This window comes from Myxine glutinosa, chromosome 2 (assembly GCF_964187855.1).
Source record: "Myxine glutinosa chromosome 2, kmMyxGlut1.1, whole genome shotgun sequence".
NCBI lineage: Eukaryota > Metazoa > Chordata > Myxini > Myxiniformes > Myxinidae > Myxine > Myxine glutinosa.
The window spans coordinates 214,272,545-214,294,351 of NC_136262.1; the positions used below are offsets into that span (position 1 = coordinate 214,272,545).

At 47.4% G+C, this 21,807-nt stretch overlaps 1 protein-coding gene across 7 annotated transcripts in view; it reads right to left on the reverse strand.

Annotated features, from left to right (window-relative positions):
* The window catches only part of LOC137417945 (uncharacterized), a 168,028-nt gene that overhangs the window by 58,092 nt on the left and 88,129 nt on the right, over positions 1–21,807 (reverse strand). For all 7 annotated transcript variants that reach the window (XR_013622476.1, XR_013622473.1, XR_013622472.1 and 4 more), the window contains exons 13-16: positions 7,718–7,792; positions 5,120–5,190; positions 4,918–4,974; positions 1,037–1,252 (exon numbers count right to left, since the gene is read on the reverse strand). Coding sequence is in view for 2 of the 7 variants with exons in the window: in XM_078772234.1 (XP_078628360.1) it covers positions 1,037–1,252; positions 4,918–4,974; positions 5,120–5,190; positions 7,718–7,792 (419 nt within the window). In the remaining 5 variants the exon portion in view is untranslated. The remainder of the gene's footprint in view (positions 1–1,036; positions 1,253–4,917; positions 4,975–5,119; positions 5,191–7,717; positions 7,793–21,807) is intronic.

The following is a 21,807-nucleotide window of genomic DNA, read 5'->3' on the forward strand; positions in this document are numbered from 1 at the left end:
AACAGGTTCTCCCTTCTCAGCCAAGGAACTCTGTAGTTCTGTCAGAGTGGTCATTGGGTTCTTAGTCACCTCCCTGACAAAGGTCCTTCTTGCCAGGCTGCTCAGTTTGGTTGGACAACAAAGGACTACCCCGGAAGAGTCCGAGTAGTTCCATAGTCTTTCCATTTCCTCATGATGGAAATCACTGTGCTTTTCGGAACTTTCAACAATCTATAAATTATTTTATACCCTTCCCCAGATCGATGCCTCCTCAAAATTTTATCTTGGAGTTATACGGACAGTTCCTTGGACTTCATCGTAGCAGTGCTGCTCTGACATACACTGCCAACTGTGGGACCAAATATAGAAGGATGCGTGTATTTTTACATCATGTCCAATCAATTGAATTGGCCACGGGTGTACCGCAATCGAGTTGTGTAGACATCTCAAGGAGGATCAAACGAAATTGGATGCACATTGCACATGAGCTCAATTTGGAATGTCATAGCAGAGCGATTTTTTTTTTTTTTTTTTTTTGTATACTGAATCGAGGTTCGTGAAAGAGCTGACATTTACTTCACAAACAAATCAACCAGACAAACAAAATATATAAAAAGAGGGAGCGGAAGACAAGAGAATGGGAAGCACACAAACACTTGAGAGCACACAACATTTAAGAGCAGGGAGATGTGTGGGAGGGAGAGGGCTTGGGGGGAGGAGGCGTGGGAAGGGGGGGGACGTATTGACGGATTGAAGACGTATTGACATTTCAGCTTTTCATTTCAAATTATTTTCTGAAATAATTATTTTAAAAATATATATACTTTGACATTATGGGGTATTACATGTGGGTCAGAATTTTTAAAATGTGAATTTAATCCATTTTAAATTCAGGCTGGAGCACAACAAAATGTGAAAAACGTCAGGTGGTATGAATACCAATTCCAAGACACTGTACGTGAAATATTGAAGACTCCCTTCGTGCAACACACCCTTAGCATCAGCATCTCGTTCACACCACATTCATGATCTTGACACCATTATAAACAATACTCACATCAATAAAACGTCCATAAAATAATTTCGCGAACAGGAAGCCAAGTGCCCACACATCGACTGGGGGACCTTCGTAGCCACGTGTTGTGAACTCTGGTGCCAGATAGTCAGGTGTGTCCCAGACGTCATAAAATTTTTTACCATGTGTGAAAGGTGCGGCAAAGCTAAAGTCGATGAGCTTCACAATCCCCGCATTGTTGTAAAGAAAGTTTTCTGGCTGGAGAATAAACAGAAATGAAAATGTTAAAAAAACATAAAACCTTTGGTGATAAATTATGTTGAAGGAAAGATGCAAATTTAAATGCAATGGGCAGGCAGGAAAAAATATTCCAGAAAGAGAAAACTTTTTTAAAAAAATTCCTCTACCAATGCCAGTCAAAAATTTACATAGTATATCGGAGGTTGAAGCGAGAGTAGATAGTGAGGAGTACAATCGATAGTCATAGGAAGTGAGACTTTGTTTAGCTAAATGACAGGAATCGAAGGCTACAAGATGTCGAGGTGCGAAAGGAAAGAGAAAAATCAGAGGAAGTGCCGCAATCTACGTAAAGGACAATATTATATCAAGAGAAAAGAGCGATCTGAAGCAGGGACTTAATGAAGAGTGTTCTGTGTGGATAGAGATTAGGAATGGAAGAGTATTTAGGCATGTATAATCAGGCTCCTGGTATGAAAGAAGAGAGATTAAAAGCTTCATTAAGAATTCAGAAAGGATTGTGGTGAGGGAAGAGTACTGATTGTGGGTGATATTAATTTGCCAGGGATACACTGGGTTCAGAAACAGGGAAAGGGCAGAGGAGGAATTTCATGATCATGTCCAGGATTGGTTTTTAATGCAGTTTGTCGATAATCCCATGAAGAGCGGAGTGTTAGACTTCTTATTTATAATAATAAAAGGCAGTGTGCATCCATCCGCCATCTCCCCCATAACTCCAAAACCATGAAACCCAGTGGCCCCAAACTTTACACCTGGATCTCCAACAGATTGCATTGATGAAAACTGGGTGTTTCGGTGTGTTCTAACACCCTTTCCGAAGATGATTAACGAGGTGCTCATAAGAAAAACACTGAAAAAGCTTTACCAATATAGGCGGCCCCCCATCTTGGTCAGCCCACTGCCACTCGCTGGGTTCTTAAGCTGCCATTTTGTTTCGTCCGATTCAAACGTGCCTTCGAAACACTATCGATTATCATTACATAATTGAAGCATATCATCAAAATCTGGATTCGGATATGAGGATTGGATCCTATAGACCAAATAAATGTCCAAATCTGGAGTGCACTCTGACAAAATTTCCCATATCTAGCGATTCTTATAACTAAGTGTATATGAATGAATGAATGATCGTTATAAGGCCATTTTTCCCCGCTAGAGTGGGGGTTAGCCTTGCGGGCCCCATGACAATTATGGTTCCCTGTTTGAGGCAATGTTTTCATGGCCGGATGCCCTTCCTGACGCCAACCCTTAGTCGTCTCTTACGATGTGCAGGGATACAGTGTACCTATTCAAAATCGGGGTGCACATCTGGATCATTCATCCCAACAAGCTGGTACTCAATTTGCCGACCTCAGAAGGATAACAGGCCGAGTCAACCCACCTGGCGTTAATTCAGCGATCGACCGGGATTCAAACTCAGGATCCTAGAATCCCAAGCCTGCACTCTAATCGCTAAGTTCTTATACACCAGGCTTCTTATAACTAAGTGTATATATTCATTTATTTAAGCGAGGCTGTCATTCTCCTTCTGGGGTTAGTTTTTTCATTGAACTAAAAAAAAATCTATATTATAAAAGAAGCTGTGTCTGTCTGTGTGTGGTGATATAACTTGAGAACAGATTAACAAATTTCAATAAATCCAACAACGTGGATTCGGGTAACTCCCGGGAATGTTTGTGATCCAAAATTTGTTTTTTTTGTGGGTACATGGACACGCGTGTCAAAACTGCAAATGCCAACACGTGACGTTGGTTATCCCTGCACGGACAGCAGGTTCTCCCAAGAATACTTTTTTTTCTTCCCCCATAGATTCGCCATTACAGCAAAGATTGGTATTTCCGTCAGCGAAGTGACAGGTCTTATATTCTCGTAATAATAATTTTAAACTTTTTTTTTCATACTTCATACTTTTTCATACTTTTTTTAACTTTTTTTCATACGAAATAGTGTGCGTAAAATGTACAACACAGGGTGTCACTCCACTGCACCTGCGATTTGTTTTTTTTATTCCCTCGAGATGATGGACACATGTTGCATATATTTTAAAGTATTAAAGATGTGGTGGCCTGAAGATTTGTTTTCTGTTTTTACGTACACAGTTTTTTGGGGGGTTTTTTGCACCAGATCACATCGATTCACATTTTTGCACGATCTACTTTCATTATACATGAAGTTGTATTTAGTTCGGTTAAAATATCTACTATAAAAATACACTTATTTTAAAAAAACATCGAGTTTGGAACTCCACCGTGTTGAACTCTAGCTTTGCATGTGAAAGTCTAACATTTTGTTTGTTCTCAGTGGTTTCCACATTTTGCTGATTTGCTGCTTGATTTCCACATTTATGGAAGACTATTGAAAGGTAAATCTTTGTTGTTGCCGTTTTTGTATTTGGTGTGCTTCATCTGAGTTGCCCACCCGGAGATGTCCGTAGATACCCGGGGAACAAATTAACGCTTTTTAGCAGTCAGAGCTGCTGCAATGCTCAATTCCGCAGCTTAATTTTTTTAAATCTCGCTCAGGTTGAGAGTTTCCGGCCATCATAACCTATCATTATCATTGCATATCATTCTCTTTGCTAATGCCCCCTCTCCCCTCACCTTTTCTACCCCATCTCTGTCTCTCTCTCTCTCTCTGTCTCCCTCTCTCTCTGTCCCGTCGTCGCTCTTCCCTCCTAATGAAATGCCGCGCACTCCTTCCACACACCTCTCGCTCCCACCCTTCTCCTCGCCGGAGTTTATAGCATAGCGTCGTGTGTTGAGGCATCACTCGTCCACCCAATGCTTCCACCCTCCACCCTCCTTCCCTTCTCTCTCCTCCCTGCTCCTCAACCCCATCCCTCCTCTCTCTCTCTCCCCCCCTTCCCGCCTCTATCCTCCCTCCTTACTCTCTCTTCCGTCCACCCCCCCCCCCCCTCCTCTCACCTCACTTCCCCTTCTCCCTCCCCCTTTCCTCTCTCTCCTCTCCCTCCCCTTCCCTTCTCCTCTCCCTCCTCTCCCCCCCCCCCACCCCCTCTCTTCATATTCCCATCAGGAAGTGACTCAGTGTTACCCGGCAACGCCGAGTACTTTTGCTTGTAAGGTAATAATCTGAATATGGTGCAGGAGGTTGAGGAAGAAGAGCATTTATGGACAAGTGACCATAACAAAGTGTGTGTAATTGGATTCTGTGAAGACAAGATTGAGGTTGCAGGATGAGGTTATCAGACGTCAGGAAAGTAAATTTTGAGAATTTGAGGAGTTGCCTTAAATTTGGATATCAGAAAAATGGGCAACCTTCAAGGAGGAAATGTACAACATCTTCACAATGTCGCCATGAATAGAGATGTCAAAATTAAACACAAATTCCAACTGTGGGGGGATGTCTTTTTCACAGACTACAACCGAGCTGGAATGGGTATTTAATTTTAATATCTTACTTTCCATTTATATTTCAAGCTGAACTCATTATGTAATGAACACAAAAAGGGTCCACATGTGACAGACCCGACCCCCCCTCCCACCCCTATTTTCCTCCATTGTAGGTAATCACCCAACAATATGAATTTTGTTCTTTCCTGCCCCCTCCACTTCCCACTTCCATTCCTTCTTTGCTCAACCAAAAAATGGTTTCCATTGCAGTGTTACGCAGAACGTATCATGGTCTGCACTGGTGTAGATGGTTACCCTTATATCCCTGTGCACAATGTTCCGGGAGTGCAAGTACTGAACAGCATCAGCCATCTGGGGGGGAGGAGGAGATGAAATATTCAAACATGGACACAGATCGTGGTTGGTGAGATTTTACAATTTTGAGTGCAATTCTTTCTGTCATATTTCAAACCACGTCATAAACATCACACTGAGGCTGTATCCAACTTTAGCTCACCTGCTTCATGGGAAACCACAACTCTTCTTCTGTACGTTTCCTCAGAAAATGCATTTTGGAAGCGAGTGAACCTGCACACATCAGACAGCAACATACAAGGGCAAGGCGATGAGATTTTTCATTTTTGAGAAACTAGTAGAGGAAAAGTTGTTTTGTTTTGGAAGATTGGAATGTTTCATTGTTAAAATAATCACAAAATGAGAAAGATAATGAAAAACATAGGGGCAATAAGCCGGGGCACTCACCTGGAAGAATAAAGCAGTGCACTACACTGACTAAAGGTATTTTAAACTGTATCATGGCATTTCAAACCAATTTCAATGGTTGCTAGAAGACAGGGCAGCATTTACAACCATACTAACGTAATCATAAGACAATAAACAAACAAACGAACAAACAATATGTCATGCATCGCACGATACTTGCGAAATCCCTAAAATAAGTTGTTGGCCAATGATGACCTCAAAATTAATCGGTGTTTGAATTGAGTGACCTGGTATGCAAATCCTCTTCAAATTTCAAGACAATCTGATGAAAACTGAGGATTTTAGAAATTTGACAAACTTGACTACCTTAGATCCCGATTTTTTTTTTTCATGCTGTGAATAAACTTTGGTACGTCATGGATGGTGAAGGTTGGGGTCACGTTTCATCCAAAGTGTGGGTGTAGTTTCTGAAAAGAAAGCAAATATCTATTTTGGGGGGCCATACCTGGACTCACGATGACTCACCGTAGACCCCCTTAGAATTCGATTTTATTCGTGCAGTGAACAAACTTTGGTACATAAAGGGTGATGAAGGTTGTGGTCAAGTTTCATCGAAATAGTGTGCGTAGTTTCAGAGGAAAAAGCAAATTCCTATTTTGGGGGGTCAAACGTGGATCCACTTTGTCCCCTGGTACACCCCCTTAGACCTCAATGTTTTTCATGCCCTGAACAAACTTTAGTCGCAACATAACAAACATCATTTGAGCCGAATTTGGTCACAATCCCTTCAGCGGTTTCGGAGAAGAAGTTGCAAGTGCTTACGGACTGACGGACGGACGACGCGCCATCGCATAAGCTCCCCGGAACTTCGTCCCAGGCGACCTAAAAATTTGCTTACAAAATCGAAGGTCATGGAAGAGCAAGGTGATAGAGGGCCACAGATGGACACAATGAGGGGGAAGAATGAATAGGAAAAGTGGAGGGAGATAGAGAGGGAGATATAGATAGAGATAGAGATAGAGATAGAGATAGAGAGAGAGAGAGAGAGAGAGAGAGAGAGAGAGAGAGAGAGAGGGGGGGAGGGGGGAGGAGGGAAGGGAGGGTTTGAAACTGGAAGTGAATCCACACAGGACACTGGAAGTGAAGTGTAGAATGAAAAGAGGGTTCATGGGAAAAGAAAAAAATATTGAGGAAAGGATGGAGGGTGACATGAGATCACCACCTGCATTCTTTTTTTTCTTTTTTTGTATACAGAATCGAGGCTCGTGTAAGAGCACGGACATATAAAGCATACAATAAAAACAGCGGGAGACAAGAGGGGAAGAGAGGAAAGCACACAAGCACAACAACGGTAGAGAACAGGGACATCAGTTGATCTGTGGAAGGGAGGGGGTTGGGGGAGGGGAGAGGGGTACACGGTATAAAACAAGTGGACACGACTAGGAATTTCAGGAATGAAGTCGGAGATTGAAAAAAGGTGGATTTTGGGTGTAGCAATGGGGGTAGCAAAGATCAAGGTTTTGGATGGGGGAAGATAAGAGATGGTGATGAACAGTTGTTTTAAAGACCTGGAGGGAGGAGTGGGATTGAAGAGAGTGTGGGAGTTTGTTCCAGAGGCGGGAGAAAAGAGGAATGAAGGAGTGAAGGTGAGCAGAGAGAGTCTTGATTTTGGCAGTTTCACCAGCAGTGGGTTCCTGGCAGATCTTGTGTGTCCTGCAGGAATATTTCGGGGACAGAGCACACACAGAGCAAGGGGAGCAAGGCCAGAGAGGAGTCAGTAGAAGACAGAAAGACCACCTACATGCGATGAGAAAGAGAAAGGCCCTCAGAATCAGCTTCATCGTGGGAGATTCCAATGATTGTCAATGCTTTGGTTTCAACCGCGTGAGGACGAGCTAGGTGTGAGGTAGGAGCACCAGCCCAGAGGGGAAAGCAGTATTCCATTGAGCTGCGGCTGAAAGCTTTGTATGTGGTGAGGAGCTCAGAAGTGCCCAGAAAAGACTTCGCTCGACGGAAGATGCCCAGTCGGTGACTGGCTTTGAAGGCCAGCGTGAAAATGTGTTTTCCCCAGGAAGGATCATGGCTGATAGTGAGAGCCAAAAGCTTGAGTGACAGAACTTCTTCAAGACAATTGTTGATGGTGAACCCTATAAAGTCAAGAAACCGAACCACTTCTTGTGTCTGACCAGGAAAAGAGATCAGTTGGTTGTTTTTTTACAATCGTCCCGGAGTGACAGAGTGAAACTGAGATTTGTCAGAACTGAAAGAGGTGGTCCAACTATCAGGACATCATAATTCATGTTTACTAATGACAAACTTATTTAGCTTCTCAAGTAAAAGTGGACTTGACACAAACAGTGGATTGTCAGCAAAATGATGTCAGAAACCTCACCTCCTTCCAAATACTCCAAAACGAGGACCACGTGGTGACTGCCTCGTTCTTTTAGCAGGAAGTCGATCAAATTCACTGAAGGGAAACAAGATAGTGGAAGGATTAGTTAATATGGCATAAGAATCTTATGGCATAAGAATATATATATATATTTTTTTCTGTTGATAAAAACATAGAAACATATACCGACACAAATACATATAAACACACATCGACAAACACACATGCACAGATATACTATGTGCAAGTAAGTACTTGTAAAATCTATGATATTTAAAGTTATAATCTTAACTTATAAGCAATTGACTGATTTTTCCAACTGCCTGGAAAATAAGCTGGGCACCGACTTTCATTGAGGTTTTGATCCTTTCAGCCCAGAACCTCTCCAAACGACAGATCTACAACCCGGCCGCAGGTCCACATCAGCAGATTGCTCAACATCAATCGATTAAGACTGCTACAAGGTTTCGTCATTTTTCACGATCCTGAGCTACATTCTGTGCCTCACACTATGATAGAACCAACTCCTCCAGATCAGTTACCACAGTCCTACGCCAAATTGATTTTTACCTGCCTGTTTCCCTCCTTCCTGGCCCTGTCCATCCGAAAGCAACATTGGGGATTCAGTCAGGGGACATTCCAAGCACGTAGCCAAGCCATTGTAGGCCGCAACACTTAATTTCAAGGGCAATGCTGTAGCAACCGGTTTTTTCATACAAGTCTTTGTTGGATATCTTATTTTGCTGGAAGATGCCGCAGATTTTCCAAAGGCATCCATTGTGGAAAGATTCCACCTTGCCCATTTTGACTTAAGTACCTGCCAGCACTCAGAACGACACAGAAGAACAGACTTGGCATTGCTGTTATAAAGTCTTATTTTTGTCTTCAGGCAGTACTGCTTCGACTTCCAGATAGAATGGAGTAAAGCAAATGCATTACAAGCTTTGCTGAGTCTTGCCTCGATGTCTTTCTTGGCTCCATTGTCTTTGCTGATTAGACTGCCGAGGTATGTAAACTCATCTACAGCCTCTCGGACTTCTCCATTTACAGTAATGGATGCAGGAGGTACGGTGTTGATGCTGATCACCTTTGTCTTGGTGGTATTGACATTAAGATCTGTCCTTCTGATAAAGCTAGCTGGCCTGTCAGTTTGTCCTTGCAAATAATAATAATAATAATTAATAATAATAATTCATTTATTTTGTATAGCGCTTTTCCAGAAGCCCAAAGGCGCTTTGACAGAGTGGAAAACATAATGCATAACAATACATGAAAACAACAATTGCAAAAAGACAAGAATCAATAGGGAAATATTAAAAGCAAAAGGAGGGAGAAGGAGAAGTGATAGTCAGGGGTTAAATGCTGTGGGTTGAATGTTGAATGCAGTGTTGAACAGGTGGGTCTTTAGTGATTGAATGTGGTGAGTGAGGAGGAGTCTCTGATGGTGTGAGGTAGTGAGTTCCAGAGGGTGGGAGCAGCGATGGAGAAGGCCCTGTCCCCCCAGGATCTGAATTTGGTCCGGATGGAGGGGGTCAAGAGGTTGGTACCAGCAGAGCGGAGGTTGCGGGTGGGAGTGTGTCTGGAGAGGAGGTCAGCCAGGTAGGATGGGGCCAGGTTATGGAGGGCTTTGTATGTCAAGAGGAGGATTTTGTACTGGATTATCTGGGGGATGGGGAGCCAGTGAAGCTTGTAAAGGACGGGGGTGATGTGGTCACGGGTCCGGGAATGGGTGAGTAGACGGGCAACAGAGTTCTGAATGTATTGGAGTTTATTGGTGATTGTTGAGGGTGAACCATAGAGAAGGCTTTTTTGTTTTCTTTTTTCTTTTTTTTTGTATACAAGATCGAGGCTCGTGAAAGAGCGAACATTAATCACACATAAAGCCAAACCGACACATAAAACATATAACATCGGGAGCGGTAGACAAGATGGGGAGAGAGGGGGAAGGACACAAACACAACATTTGAGAGCAGGGACCGAGAGACATGGAGACATCGAGAGATCTGAGAGAGGGCGAGGGCTTTGGGGGGGGGGGGGGCATGGGAAGGGGGCGGTGGGAGAGGTATAAAACATATGGACACTGCCAGGACTTCCAGGAAAGAAGTTGGAATTTCAAACAAGGTGGATCTGGGGTGAATTAGCGGGGGTAGAAAAGATCAAGGTTTTGGATGGGGGAAGATAAGAGATGGTGGTGAACAGCTGTTTTAAAGACCTGGAGGGAGGAGTGGGATTGAAGGGAGTGTGGGAGTTTGTTCCAGAGGCGGGAGAAAAGAGGAATGAAGGAGTGAAGGTGAGCAGAGAGTCGAGATTTTGGCAGTTTAACCATCAGAGGCTTGCTGGCAGATCTTGTGCGACCTGTAGGAATATTTGGGGGACAGAGCACAGAGAGAGCTGGGGGAGCAAGGCCGGAGAGGAGTCGGTAGAAGACAGAAAGACCACCTACCTGCCTGCAGTGAGTGAGTGAAAGGCCCTCAGAGATAGCTTCATCGCGGGAGATTCCAATGATTCTGAAAGCTTTGGTTTCAACAGCGTGAAGCCGAGCTAGGTGTGAGGCAGGAGCACCAGCCCATAGGGGAGAACAGTTTCCCATTGAGCTGCGGATGAAAGCCTTGTATGTGGTGAGGAGCTCAGGTGTGCCGAGGAAGGACTTCGCACGACGGAGGATGCCCAGTCGGCGACTGGCTTTGCAGGCCAGCTTGGAAATGTAGTTTTCCCAAGAAATATCATGGCAGATAGTGAGACCCAAAAGCTTGAGCGACAGAACTTCTTGGAGAGGATTGTTGAGAAAGTAGATGGGAGGGTTGTCCAGTCGATCTTTTTGGAGAGACATAGTAAGAGTGTGAGATTTGTCAGGATTGAAAGACATGTTCCACTTGTTTGACCAGTCTGTGATTTTGTCCAGGTCTTCAGAGAGTGAGGAGGCTGCAGACTGCCGATCTGAGGGAAGAGGAATGGAGCGGCAGAGAGTGGAGTCATCAGCAAAGAGATAGAGAGGATTTTCCAGAGAGTCGGAGAGATCATTGATAAAGACCAGAAAAAGCACAGGGCCCAGCACACTGCCTTGGGGAACTCCAGCCTGAACAGGAAGGGGAGATGAGAGAAATCCATTCAGGGCCACACGTTGACTACGACCAGAGAGGAAGTCCGCAAGCCATGCATGGAGATTTCCATGGATACCATAGGAGTAGAGTTTGGTGAGCAGAGCTGGGTGCCAGACCGTATCGAAGTCACGTGATATGTCGAGGGAGACAGCTCTAATTTCCTGTTTGGCATTGAGGACCTCCATCCATTGTTGAGACAGGAGAAGCAGCATGTCCAGAGTAGAGTGACCTGGTCTGAATCCAAATTGATGATCAGAGATCAAGCCATTGGAGAAGAGGAAAGATTTCATATCCGAAGCAATGATGGATTCCATGACTTTGCTGATAATTGGGAGCAGGCTGATTGGTCTGTAGTTAAAAGGATCTGTTTTTGCACCTTTTTTGTGTAAAGCGGTAATGTTTGCTGATTTCCAGGATGCTGGCAGATGACCTTGAGCAAAAGATAGGGTGAAAAGAACAGAGAGAGGGTGAGATAGAGTGGCAGAGCAGGATTTTAGGACCCGTGGGCTGATGCCGTCTGGTCCAGTTGCAGAATCAGAGTCGAGGTTAGACAAAAACTCCTCCACCTTGTCAGGAGAGAAGGACACAGAGTCCAGGAGCAGTTGGGTTCGACTGGGAAAGGTGGGAACAGAGAGAGATGGGTTTGGGACTAAGGATTTTGAGGCAAACACAGAGTTGAGGCATTCGGCTTTGTCACGTGCGATGTCAACTGTGTGGCCATTTGAGGTAAGGGAGGGGATGGAGGGGGAACAAACACCAGAAACGGATTTGACCAGACGCCACCAGGATTTGGAGGAAGGAGACAGGTTTGAGAGTTCGTTCTTGAGTGAGGAGAGATAGTGCTTCCTGGCACTCCTGAGGGTAGACACACACTTGTTCCGAGCTTGGTGGAAGGAACTGAGATTGCCTTCAGTTGGATTAGCCTTCCAAGAGGCAAAGGCAAGTTGTTTCAGGGCAACTGCCTCACCACAAGATTCGGTGTACCATGGACGGGAGGAAGGGTAAGACAACTGAAGACGAGATGGGATAAATCTGTGCATGAGAGAGATCAGTTTGCTTTGGAAGAATTCCCAGGAAGAATTGATGTCAGAGGCAGTGGAGATGGGAGACCAATCCAGACGATTGATGGCTGCTTGAAGCCCGTCCCAGTCGGCCTGAGTGAAATGCCAGACTCTTCGACGCTGAGGAGGCTCTCTGAGAATGGCCAGAGAGATGTCCACTTTGACAAGCACATGATCAGAAGAACCGATTGGAGCAGAAGAAGAGCAGCAGACATTAGCAGGGAAGTTTGTCATAACCAAGTCTAGAAGAGAAGAAACTCCATTGGCTGAGATCTGGGTCGGGAAATTGACAGATTGTGTCAATCCCAGTGAGTCACAGAAGTCCTTTGCTTTGCTGAGGTGCCTTCATCACCTCCCATCTGGACTATTGCAGTAGTCCAGACGGGAGGTGATGAAGGCGTGGATGAGGGTTTCTGCAGCCGTGGAGGAGAGGGATGAGCGGAGACGGGCAATGTTTTTCAGGTGAAAGAAGGCTGACTTTGTGATCTGTTTAGTGTACAGTGATCCCTCGTTTATCGCGGGGGTTACGTTCCAGAACCCCCCGCGATAGACGAAAATCCGCGAAGTAGCGACCATATTTTTATTTTTTTATTTATATATATTTTAAAGCTTTATGACCCTCCCCACACTCTTATTAACCTTTCCCATACTCTTATAAACACTTCCTATACTCTTAAACACTTTTTACACTCTTAAACATACGTAATTTTAACAACATATAAAATTCTAATGGGTACTCACCATTGAAGATACTGTAGCTACCCATGGGTCCCCCAAGCAAGACCAGCATCAGAATCTCCTTGCTCCAGCCGGTGACGTCACCGGCGGGGATCCCCGGGACGCGAGAGTGGCTGGTCACGTGACCGCTAAAGCGTGCCGCTCTTTGCGGGTACTAGGGCATGCCCGTACTATATCTATATCTAAAATTATATCCCCCCCTCTATTTACATGAAATGGTTTGGTCCATGAAATGTTTTGGTCCATTCGCAACGCCAAAGCGAACGGCGAACGCTTTACATGAAATGGTTTGGTGCATGAAATGTTTTGGTCCATTCGCAACGCCAAAGCGAACGGCGAACGGCTTGCGAGTACAGTGACAATCCCCCCGGGGTTTTAATTAGTTTTAAAACGGAGCTTGGCAACCGCTGGCGTTCTTTAGCCGGCAGCTTCGCCCGCCCGAACGCCGTTACAGTACCTTCGACCGCGAGTTGCTCGGACTTCACTTGGCGGTCAGGCACTTCCGCCATCTGCTCGTGCGAGTACAGTGACAATCCCCCCCCCCCCCCCCTCTATTTACATGAAATGGTTTTTATTAGTTTTAAAACATAGTTTAACGCCAACATAGCGCCAACATAGTTTGCAAACGTGAAATAAATGAATACGCTCTCAAATGTGCCATCCGAGGCAGAGTGTGTCCGCCACGTTCGGCACACGCGATAGCTCGCTGCTCTCTGATTGGTTGAATCGTTTTTTGGACATAGCTCGGTAAGTAATTGTCCGATTAATATGAAACCTTGAAAAGGCACATCCTCGGGTCCCCAGCAATATACCTGGCAAGTTTAAAGTATATCGGACCCGTGGTTGTCGAGAAACAGCGGTCACAGACAAACAAACGTACAAACGTACAAACGTACAAACGTACAAACGTACAAACAAACACACAGAGATTACTGGAATTATAGATAGATAATCAGCTACACCTGTTGATCACGTGACCACCGAAGCACGCCACGCTTGAGAGGCGTGGCTTTCGGTTTCTGGTTGTGCTTTATAATGCAGCCCGATAAACGGGCTTTTCAGTGTTCCCGAGTTGGTTTTGAGAATAAATATCTTCTCGGACGAGTTTGTGTCTTGCCCGTCATTTCGTCCGTATCAAGCAAGAGCCCCGGCTCTTCAATACTACAACTTGCGTGATGAAGATGATGATGAATTAGCTGTGCAGTACTGATGACGATGAAGGTGATGACGATGATGAATGTACTGCACAGCCAGAAAGAGCATTACAGTTACCCATTACGTGGGTAACTAGCGCAAGTGGAAGCTGCCGCATCTGCGTTTTCCATACGCACGACTCTTTGTCTACCCTTCTACTGTACACTATGTACAGTATTTTATTTCTTGTAATATTGTTATGAATTTGGTAATGCAACATCTAGAGCTAGGTAGATCTGAATAGGTAGGTACTCGGCTGTCGTGACAGGGACTCTACATGTAATAAGTTCTTGATGTTTAGGCGGTTGTCGGGGTAAGATGTATGAGTGTGGATCTACCTGGAGATTCGAGTGTTAAATAGTGAGGGGTTAAAGGTAACGCCCCTGTGAGTATCACCTAGTAATCAAACCTTTGTCCTTTATGGCACTGCAAACCACATAAACATTAGTTAGGTCCTTGGCGCAACATTAAATAATCCCCTTTCCCTGACAAGGACTTCGTATTAAATTGACAGGAAACCAGGCCAAAAACACCGCCACGGCTGGCCGCCACCGTGTACACCTCCAAAGGCCTACAAACCGGGCCGGCACGTGTTATGCCAGGACCGCAGGGTCGCGTAACGGGGGAGATGTTAGGAGTCGCATGCCGTAGAGGGCGTGACCGGCGAGTTGGGACCATATGATTGGCTGAGGAGTGCGCGAATGTGACGTCATCGGGGAGAGATATATGCGACGGTCGGACGCCATTTTTCGCCAGTTGAGTTGAGTTGAGTTGCGATCTGATCTCGAGTCGTCCCAGTTCGGTACCGGAGTGGCAGTTGAGAGAAGTGAGAGCTCGTGGCAGTTGACGGTTCGTGCCATTTTCTACAGTTCGTGACCACAGCTCGTTGCAGTTGGCAGTTGGCACTCGGCACTCAGCAGTTGGCAGTTGGCACTCGGCACTCAGCAGTTGGCAGTTGGCACTTGGTTTTTGGTTGCTTCGTGCAGCCCTGCGTTGGACCGACGAGGCCTGGTGGCGCTTGGAGGCGGAGGCAGAGGGCCGTGGAACTTGGAGCGAGGTGTGCGATCGGGCCGAAAGGAGCGGTGTTGGACGGCAGCCACAAGGACGACAAAGACAGATAAGCCCGAATCCGCGTACACTGTACACGACGTGACTTGTTATTTTCGTATTAATCTCCCTCGTTTGTGTCTGATATCAGTCGTGTGGGGACGTCCCGATTTAGTTATTAGTATTACCGGCGCGTGCTTTTTCACTGGCTTTACTTTTAATAATAAATCCTTATATTATTTTCTGTACATATTTGAACGCAGTTTCCTGGGTGTTTCATTTTAATAGATAAGGCTGCGGAGCCTTCGCTGCGTCCCGCCATTTCGCGCGTGGGTGTTGAACGTGAGTCCGCCATTGAGTTTTCGCCTCGGGAGTGTAAAGTCTCGCAATCGGTCATCCGTAACGGTGGTGTTAATCACGGTTACGCGACAAGTGGTGTCAGGAGTGTAGGATTCGAATCCGTCGGACAAATTTTTTGTCCGCGGCGAGACATCGACACGGTCGGGCGTACATTGCGTCCGACGTTCGAACGCAAAATTTGGATAGGCGAGGCGGAGAAATTTAATAATCAATTGGGCATACGGAGCGCGATATCGCGTCTTCGTCAAATTTAAATTGTGTTTCAGGAATTATTAAAATAAATACGCGCGCGGGGAACGACCTTCCGAAAAGCGGATGTCGGAGGTCGACGAGATGGAATTACGCAGCGAGGCCTCCGTCAGCGTCGGGAGTGAGCCGGAAATAGGGGAATTAGATGCAGAGGTGAGCCTTGGAACCTCCCTCGTCCCGAGCACCAACTTATCCCCCTCCCCCACCGGGGAGTCGGGAGTAGTAGGAACGGCCCCGACAACCGACCAGATGTTGGGTCAATTGCTTCGAAAAATGGAAGAAATGAAAAGTGGGATGGAAAATAAAATGGAGTCTCAGGGGAAGGAATGTAGGGAAGGAATGAAGGGAATGAGTGATCGATTGGAGGAACAAATGGGAGAAATGAAAAGTGGGTTGGAAAATAAAATTGAAGGGATGGAAAATAAAATGGAGTCACAGGGGAAGGAATGGAGGAATGAAATAAAACAAAGGAATGAACAATTGGAAGGAAAAATTGGGGAAATGGCACAGCAGCTGGGGGAACGAATTGATGGCATAGAAGGGAGAGTGCAAAACCAAATTACGGACAGACTGGGGAAATTTGAGGGTAAAGTAGAAACTCAAATGGGGGAGATGGAAAAAGCCATAGGGGTGGAAATTGAATTGAAACGGGAAGAATTAATGTCAAAAATAGAGGAGGGCGTGACCCAGGCTGTCCAAATGGGGGAAAAGTTGGAGGGTCAGATTGGTGCCACAAATGCTCGAATTGATAAAGCAAATGGGGACCTGGAAGGCTATCGGGGCCGGGTGGATGCCAGAATGCTACAGCAGAGTGAGGAATGGGGACTGCTCAACCGACAGGGGGGCAAATTGGCCGAGGAGGTGAGGGGGTTGGAAACCCGCATAAAAGAGCAGGAGCAAGGGTTAATTGAGAAAGGCCTGTGGGGGCCACTAATGGATAATGAAAGGGTGAGTGATTTTATGCAGGAGCGACTGGAGATCTGGGACAATACCATCAAGAAGGAGGTTGGTCGGGTTCAAGAGAGCCTGAAGGAAGAGGTGAGTAGGTCGGTTAAACATTTTCAGGACCAGATTAAGGGGACCCAGGAGACCCTCACCACGAGCCACATTTGGACACCAGAGGCTCCGAAACGGAATACCCAGTTGGGGGGGTGTTTTGGCCCCGGACTGGATTTGGACAGAGAGGAATCGGGGAATAGAGTCTCTGGAAAAACAATCCCCCTCGTACATTTTGACGGATCAGGGAGCCTCGAGGCTTTCCTGACACAATTTGAGTGCGTGTCTCAGCTCAATGGTTGGGGAGAGCGGGAGCGCATGGGGAATCTGGTGGCGACACTGCGTGGGTCAGCCGCCGACGTGTTGAACGTAGTCCCAGAGGGAATATTGACCAGCAAGGCCATTTGTGAGGCCTTGAATAACAGGTACGGGACAGGCGCAAGGTGCGACCTGGTCAGGGCACAGCTGCTGCATCGCAGGCAAAAGCCTAATGAGACGTTGCAGGAGCTGGCCCAGGATATATACCAGTCTGTGAGGATAGCATACAGGGACCTACCAGCACAGGCGTGGGACAAGCTGGCGATAGAAAAATTTATGGCGGCTCTCCCTGATCCTGAGGTCCGGACGTTGGTGGAGTTACAGGACCCACCCACGGTGCACCGGGCAGCGGAATGCGCGGCGAGACTGACCTTTTTGAGAAGGTCGAACCGCGCATCGGAGAGGGCACCTGTGACGGTACGGCAGACCGAGGTGCGGGATCGGGAAAAGCCAGAGGATGACATCGGGCGAATGTTAAGGGGGATCAGCCGCCAGCTGACAAATTTGATGGGGGGACAATTTGCAGGGAGCGAGTCACGACAGGGTGGTCCAGGTTGGTCATCGGGACGGCCTGATTTTTATCGGGCTGGGCCGGGAGAAAGGGGGGCTCCGCCTGGCTACCAGAGGGGTCCGTTCTTGGGGACTTGTTTTAGATGTGGGAGAAGAGGGCACAGTCAGAGGAATTGTCGGCAACCATATGGGCCCCCACCTCCTGACAGGCTTCGCAGTCCAGAAAGGAGGGGGCCCCCAGTAGGTCAGCAGGTGCCAGACAGAGGAGGTCCACAGGTGCCAGACAGAGGACCACCACCTCCGCCTGGGCCAATAGCGGTAGAGTGTGCGGGAAACTAGAACGAGCCGAGCATACGGGGCCATGCTCGGCTGGCAAGTGTGTGGAGAAGCGCCCTCCTTTGGTGGAAGTAGTGAATTGCGGACAAATTGGCACGGGTAATCTAAGGGTTAGATGCAAAATTGAGGGAGAATTTTGTGAGGCTGTGGTGGACACTGGAGCCAGTGACACCATTATCAATCCGGGTGTGCTAGACCAGAGTGTTGGAGGCTGGGACAAAATTGATAGGGTAGAAGGACACAGCCTTCAACTGGCTACGGGGGCAACGGCACCAATATTGGGACGCGGAGTGGTGAGGATGGAGTTGGGTGGCCTGGAGGTCAGCGTGGTTGTGTGGGTGGCGGGGGTGTGCGATCAGTGTCTGTTGGGACTGAGTTTCCTGGTGGAACATGACTGCCAATTAGACCTTGGGCGTGGTCATATGTGGTTGGGCACCGAGAGGCTGCAGTTAATGGGACTGGGGGATGACGAGGAGGTGCAGGGGACGTGGCTGGAGGTGCCGCGCACTGTGACCGTGCCTCCCAGGTCCGAGAGAGTCGTGATGGCGGAGTTAGCAGCAGGTGCTCAACCCATTGGCCAGCTGGGGCTAGTGGAGTCGTGGTCCTCGCAGGGGACGGAGGAATTAATGGTGGGTCGCACCCTCATAGACACCCGTGGGCCTATGCTGGCAGTCAGGCTGCTCAACTTGTCCGACAGCCCCCGCACTATAAGGGGCGGAGCCATCGTAGCCAAATGCAGTAGTGTAGTAGAGGTCACCGGAGGAGGTGGATCCACATGCTTGCCAGTACAGCCGGAAGGAGGGCAAAATTTGGGGAAATGTGATTGGTCAGAGGGAGTGCGGGACATGATGACACGCTCTGAAGAGGGCCTAACATCGGAGCAGGTAGAGACGTTGCACAATTTGGTTGGTAAGAACTTGGGTGTTTTTTCTCTCTCCCCCGAGGATGTTGGACGCACGAGTCTCGTCAGGCACAAAATTAGTACTGGCGAGGCTCGGCCTGTTCGCCAACCGCCGAGGCGGCTCCCTTTCGCTAAGAAAGAGGAGGCAGAGGAACAGGTGAGCAAAATGGAAAGAGCCGGATTTATCGAGCCCTCGGTGAGTCCTTGGGTGTCACCCATTGTGCTGGTAAAGAAGAAAGATGGGACCACTCGGTTCTGTGTGGATTACCGCCAGCTCAATCATGTGACACTCAAGGACTCGTATCCCCTGCCAAGGATCGATGACACCCTCGATGCCGTTTCAGGCTCAACGTGGTTCTCCACGTTGGATTTAAAGAGCGGTTATTGGCAGGTGGAAATGGATAAAGAGGCGAGGGAGAAAACGGCGTTCACCACAGGAAAGGGTCTCTGGCAGTTTGTCGTCATGCCCTTTGGATTGTGCAATGCCCCTGCCACGTTTGAGCGTCTGATGGAACGTGTTTTAATTGGCTTACCGTGGCAGACTTGCCTCGTCTATTTGGATGATGTATTGGTCCACGCTCCCACATTTGAACAGGCTGTCGAAAATTTGTCAGACGTATTTGGGAGATTAAGGGGTGCCGGGTTGAAATTAAATCCGAGCAAGTGTGAAATTTTCAGGAGGGAAGTGACTTACCTGGGTCACGTGATCAGTGAGAGCGGCGTGGCCACTGACCCAGGAAAGGTAAAATCTGTAAAAGAGTGGCCCGCCCCTAAAAATGTAAGGGAGGTCCGAGGATTTTTGGGCCTCTGCTCGTACTACAGAAGATTTGTGGCAAATTTCGCGGAAATTGCAAGACCTTTGCACAAATTGACAGAGAAAGGAGCCAAATTTGTATGGTCAGAGAGCTGCATCGAGGCATTCAGTCACTTAAAACAACGTCTGGTGGAGGCCCCAGTTTTGGCATACCCGACAGATGATGGCAATTACATCCTGGACACAGATGCGAGCCAGGAGGGATTGGGAGCTGTGTTGTCACAAATGCAACAGGGAGTCGAGAGGGCTATTGCGTATTACAGTCGGGCACTTTCGAGGCCCGAACGAAATTATTGCGTTACCCGCAAAGAACTATTGGCCTTGCTGTCTGCAGTTGGACACTTTCACCCTTACCTTTATGGGAGGGAGTTTGTGATCCGAGTGGATCATGCCTCCTTGCAATGGCTCCTTCGGTTCAAAGAGCCGGAGGGGCAAATTGCAAGGTGGCTTGAGAGGCTGCAGCAGTATAATTTCACTGTGCAACATCGGCCTGGCAAAGCACATGCCAATGCAGACGCTCTCTCTCGGCGCCCCTGTTGGGATGCACAGTGTAAATTTTGTGATAGACAAGAAGCCAAGGATCCAATTGGGCAGGGCCAAATTGATGCATGCCTATATGCAGCGAGAGTGACCAGGCGAACTTTGCCACAACCCCCACAGGAATTGGGCGATGTGAATTGGCAAGAGAGTCAAAGGGAGGATCCCGTTTTGGGGCCCCTTTTTCAGTGGCTAGAGGAGGACAAAAGACCCTCTTGGGAGGAGATTGCTCCACACGGAGCCCAGGTAAAGGCCTATTGGGCACAGTGGCAGATGTTGGGGTTGAAAGAGGGCTATTTGTTCAGAAAGTGGGTGACACCAATGGGTGATGTAGCTTCCTGGTTGATAATTGTACCTAACAAATTGAAGGAAGTGGTTATGGGGCACGTGCATGGGACTAGGACAATGGGACATTTGGGCGTGGCCAAGACTTTGTCCAAATTACGACAGAGGTTCTACTGGGTGAATTCGGGCAGAGACATTCAAAATTGGGTGAGATCCTGCGACCTCTGCCGCGGTAAGAAGGGACCCCCACGTGCGCGCAAGGCCCCGCTCCAGGTGTACAATGTCGGGGCACCGCTCGAGCGGGTGGCAGTAGATGTGGTGGGGCCCCTGCCAGCCACCCGCCGAGGGAATCGGTACATTATGGTGGCAATGGATTACTTCACCAAGTGGCCAGAGGCCTACCCATTGCCCAACCAGGAAGCCCGGCTGGTAGCTCAAGTTCTAGTTGAGGGATTCTTCTCCCGATTTGGCGTCCCAAGGGAGCTACACACTGACCAGGGCCGGAACTTTGAATCTGCCCTCCTGCGGTCGGTGTGCGAGCTCCTCCAAATTCATAAGACCCGGACGACTCCCCTGAGGCCTCAATCGGATGGGATGGTAGAGAGGTTCAACCGGACGCTGTTGACACAATTGGCCCTCTTTACATCTGAAAACCAACAGGATTGGGACGAGCACCTTCCCTTTATATTGATGGCATACCGGACCGCCCAGCATGCGACCACTCGGTGCACCCCCGCCTTGTTGATGTTCGGTAGGGAGATGCGAGTCCCCACAGATTTGTTGATGGGACCGTCACCAGGGGAACCGGGTGAGCCAACTGTGGAGAGCTACGCAACCAATTTGAAAGCGAGCATGGAAAAGGCTCATGAGTTTGCGAGGAAGCAAATTGGGGTGGCTTCTTCGCAGATGAAAACGCGGTATGACGCTCGGGCTCACACACCTCGTTTCCTTCCCGGAGACCTTGTTTGGCTCTACTGGCCCCGGAGAAGGAAGGGGGTGTGCCCAAAACTCACTTCACTCACTTCACTCACAATATGTTTTAATTACTGTATTTTTCTTATTTCTTTACTTTTTAAAATTTTTAGGCAAGAAAATGCTTATTTTACCACAAAAATATTTTAAATAATAGTATATAAAAATACATTTATACCGCAAAATCCCGCGATATAGCGAAAAATCGGCGATATAATTTTACATATACTAGCGAGAAAAACCCGCGATGTACCGAAGCCGCGAAAAGTGAACCGCGATATAGCGAGGGATGACTGTATTTGTCGAAGGAAAGGGTTTGGTCAAAGATGACGCCAAGATTCCGGATGTGAGGGGAGGTGGATACTGGGACACCGTCGATGTTGAGGGCAAAGTTATGGGTGGATTTTGTGAGCGTTTTTGGGCCAATGATGATTATTTCAGATTTATCACAGTTAAGCTTGAGGAAGTTGATTTGAAGCCAGGATTTTATTTCAGTGATGCAGTTTGTCAGGATAGAGTGGGTGTCGGTGGAGACGGACTTGGTGGAGATGAAAAGCTGGATGTCATCGGCGAAGCAGTGGAATTGGAGACCATGATGGCGGATTAAGTGACCGAGGGGGGACAGGTAAAGGATGAAGAGGAGGGGGCCAAGAACTGAACCTTGGGGGACA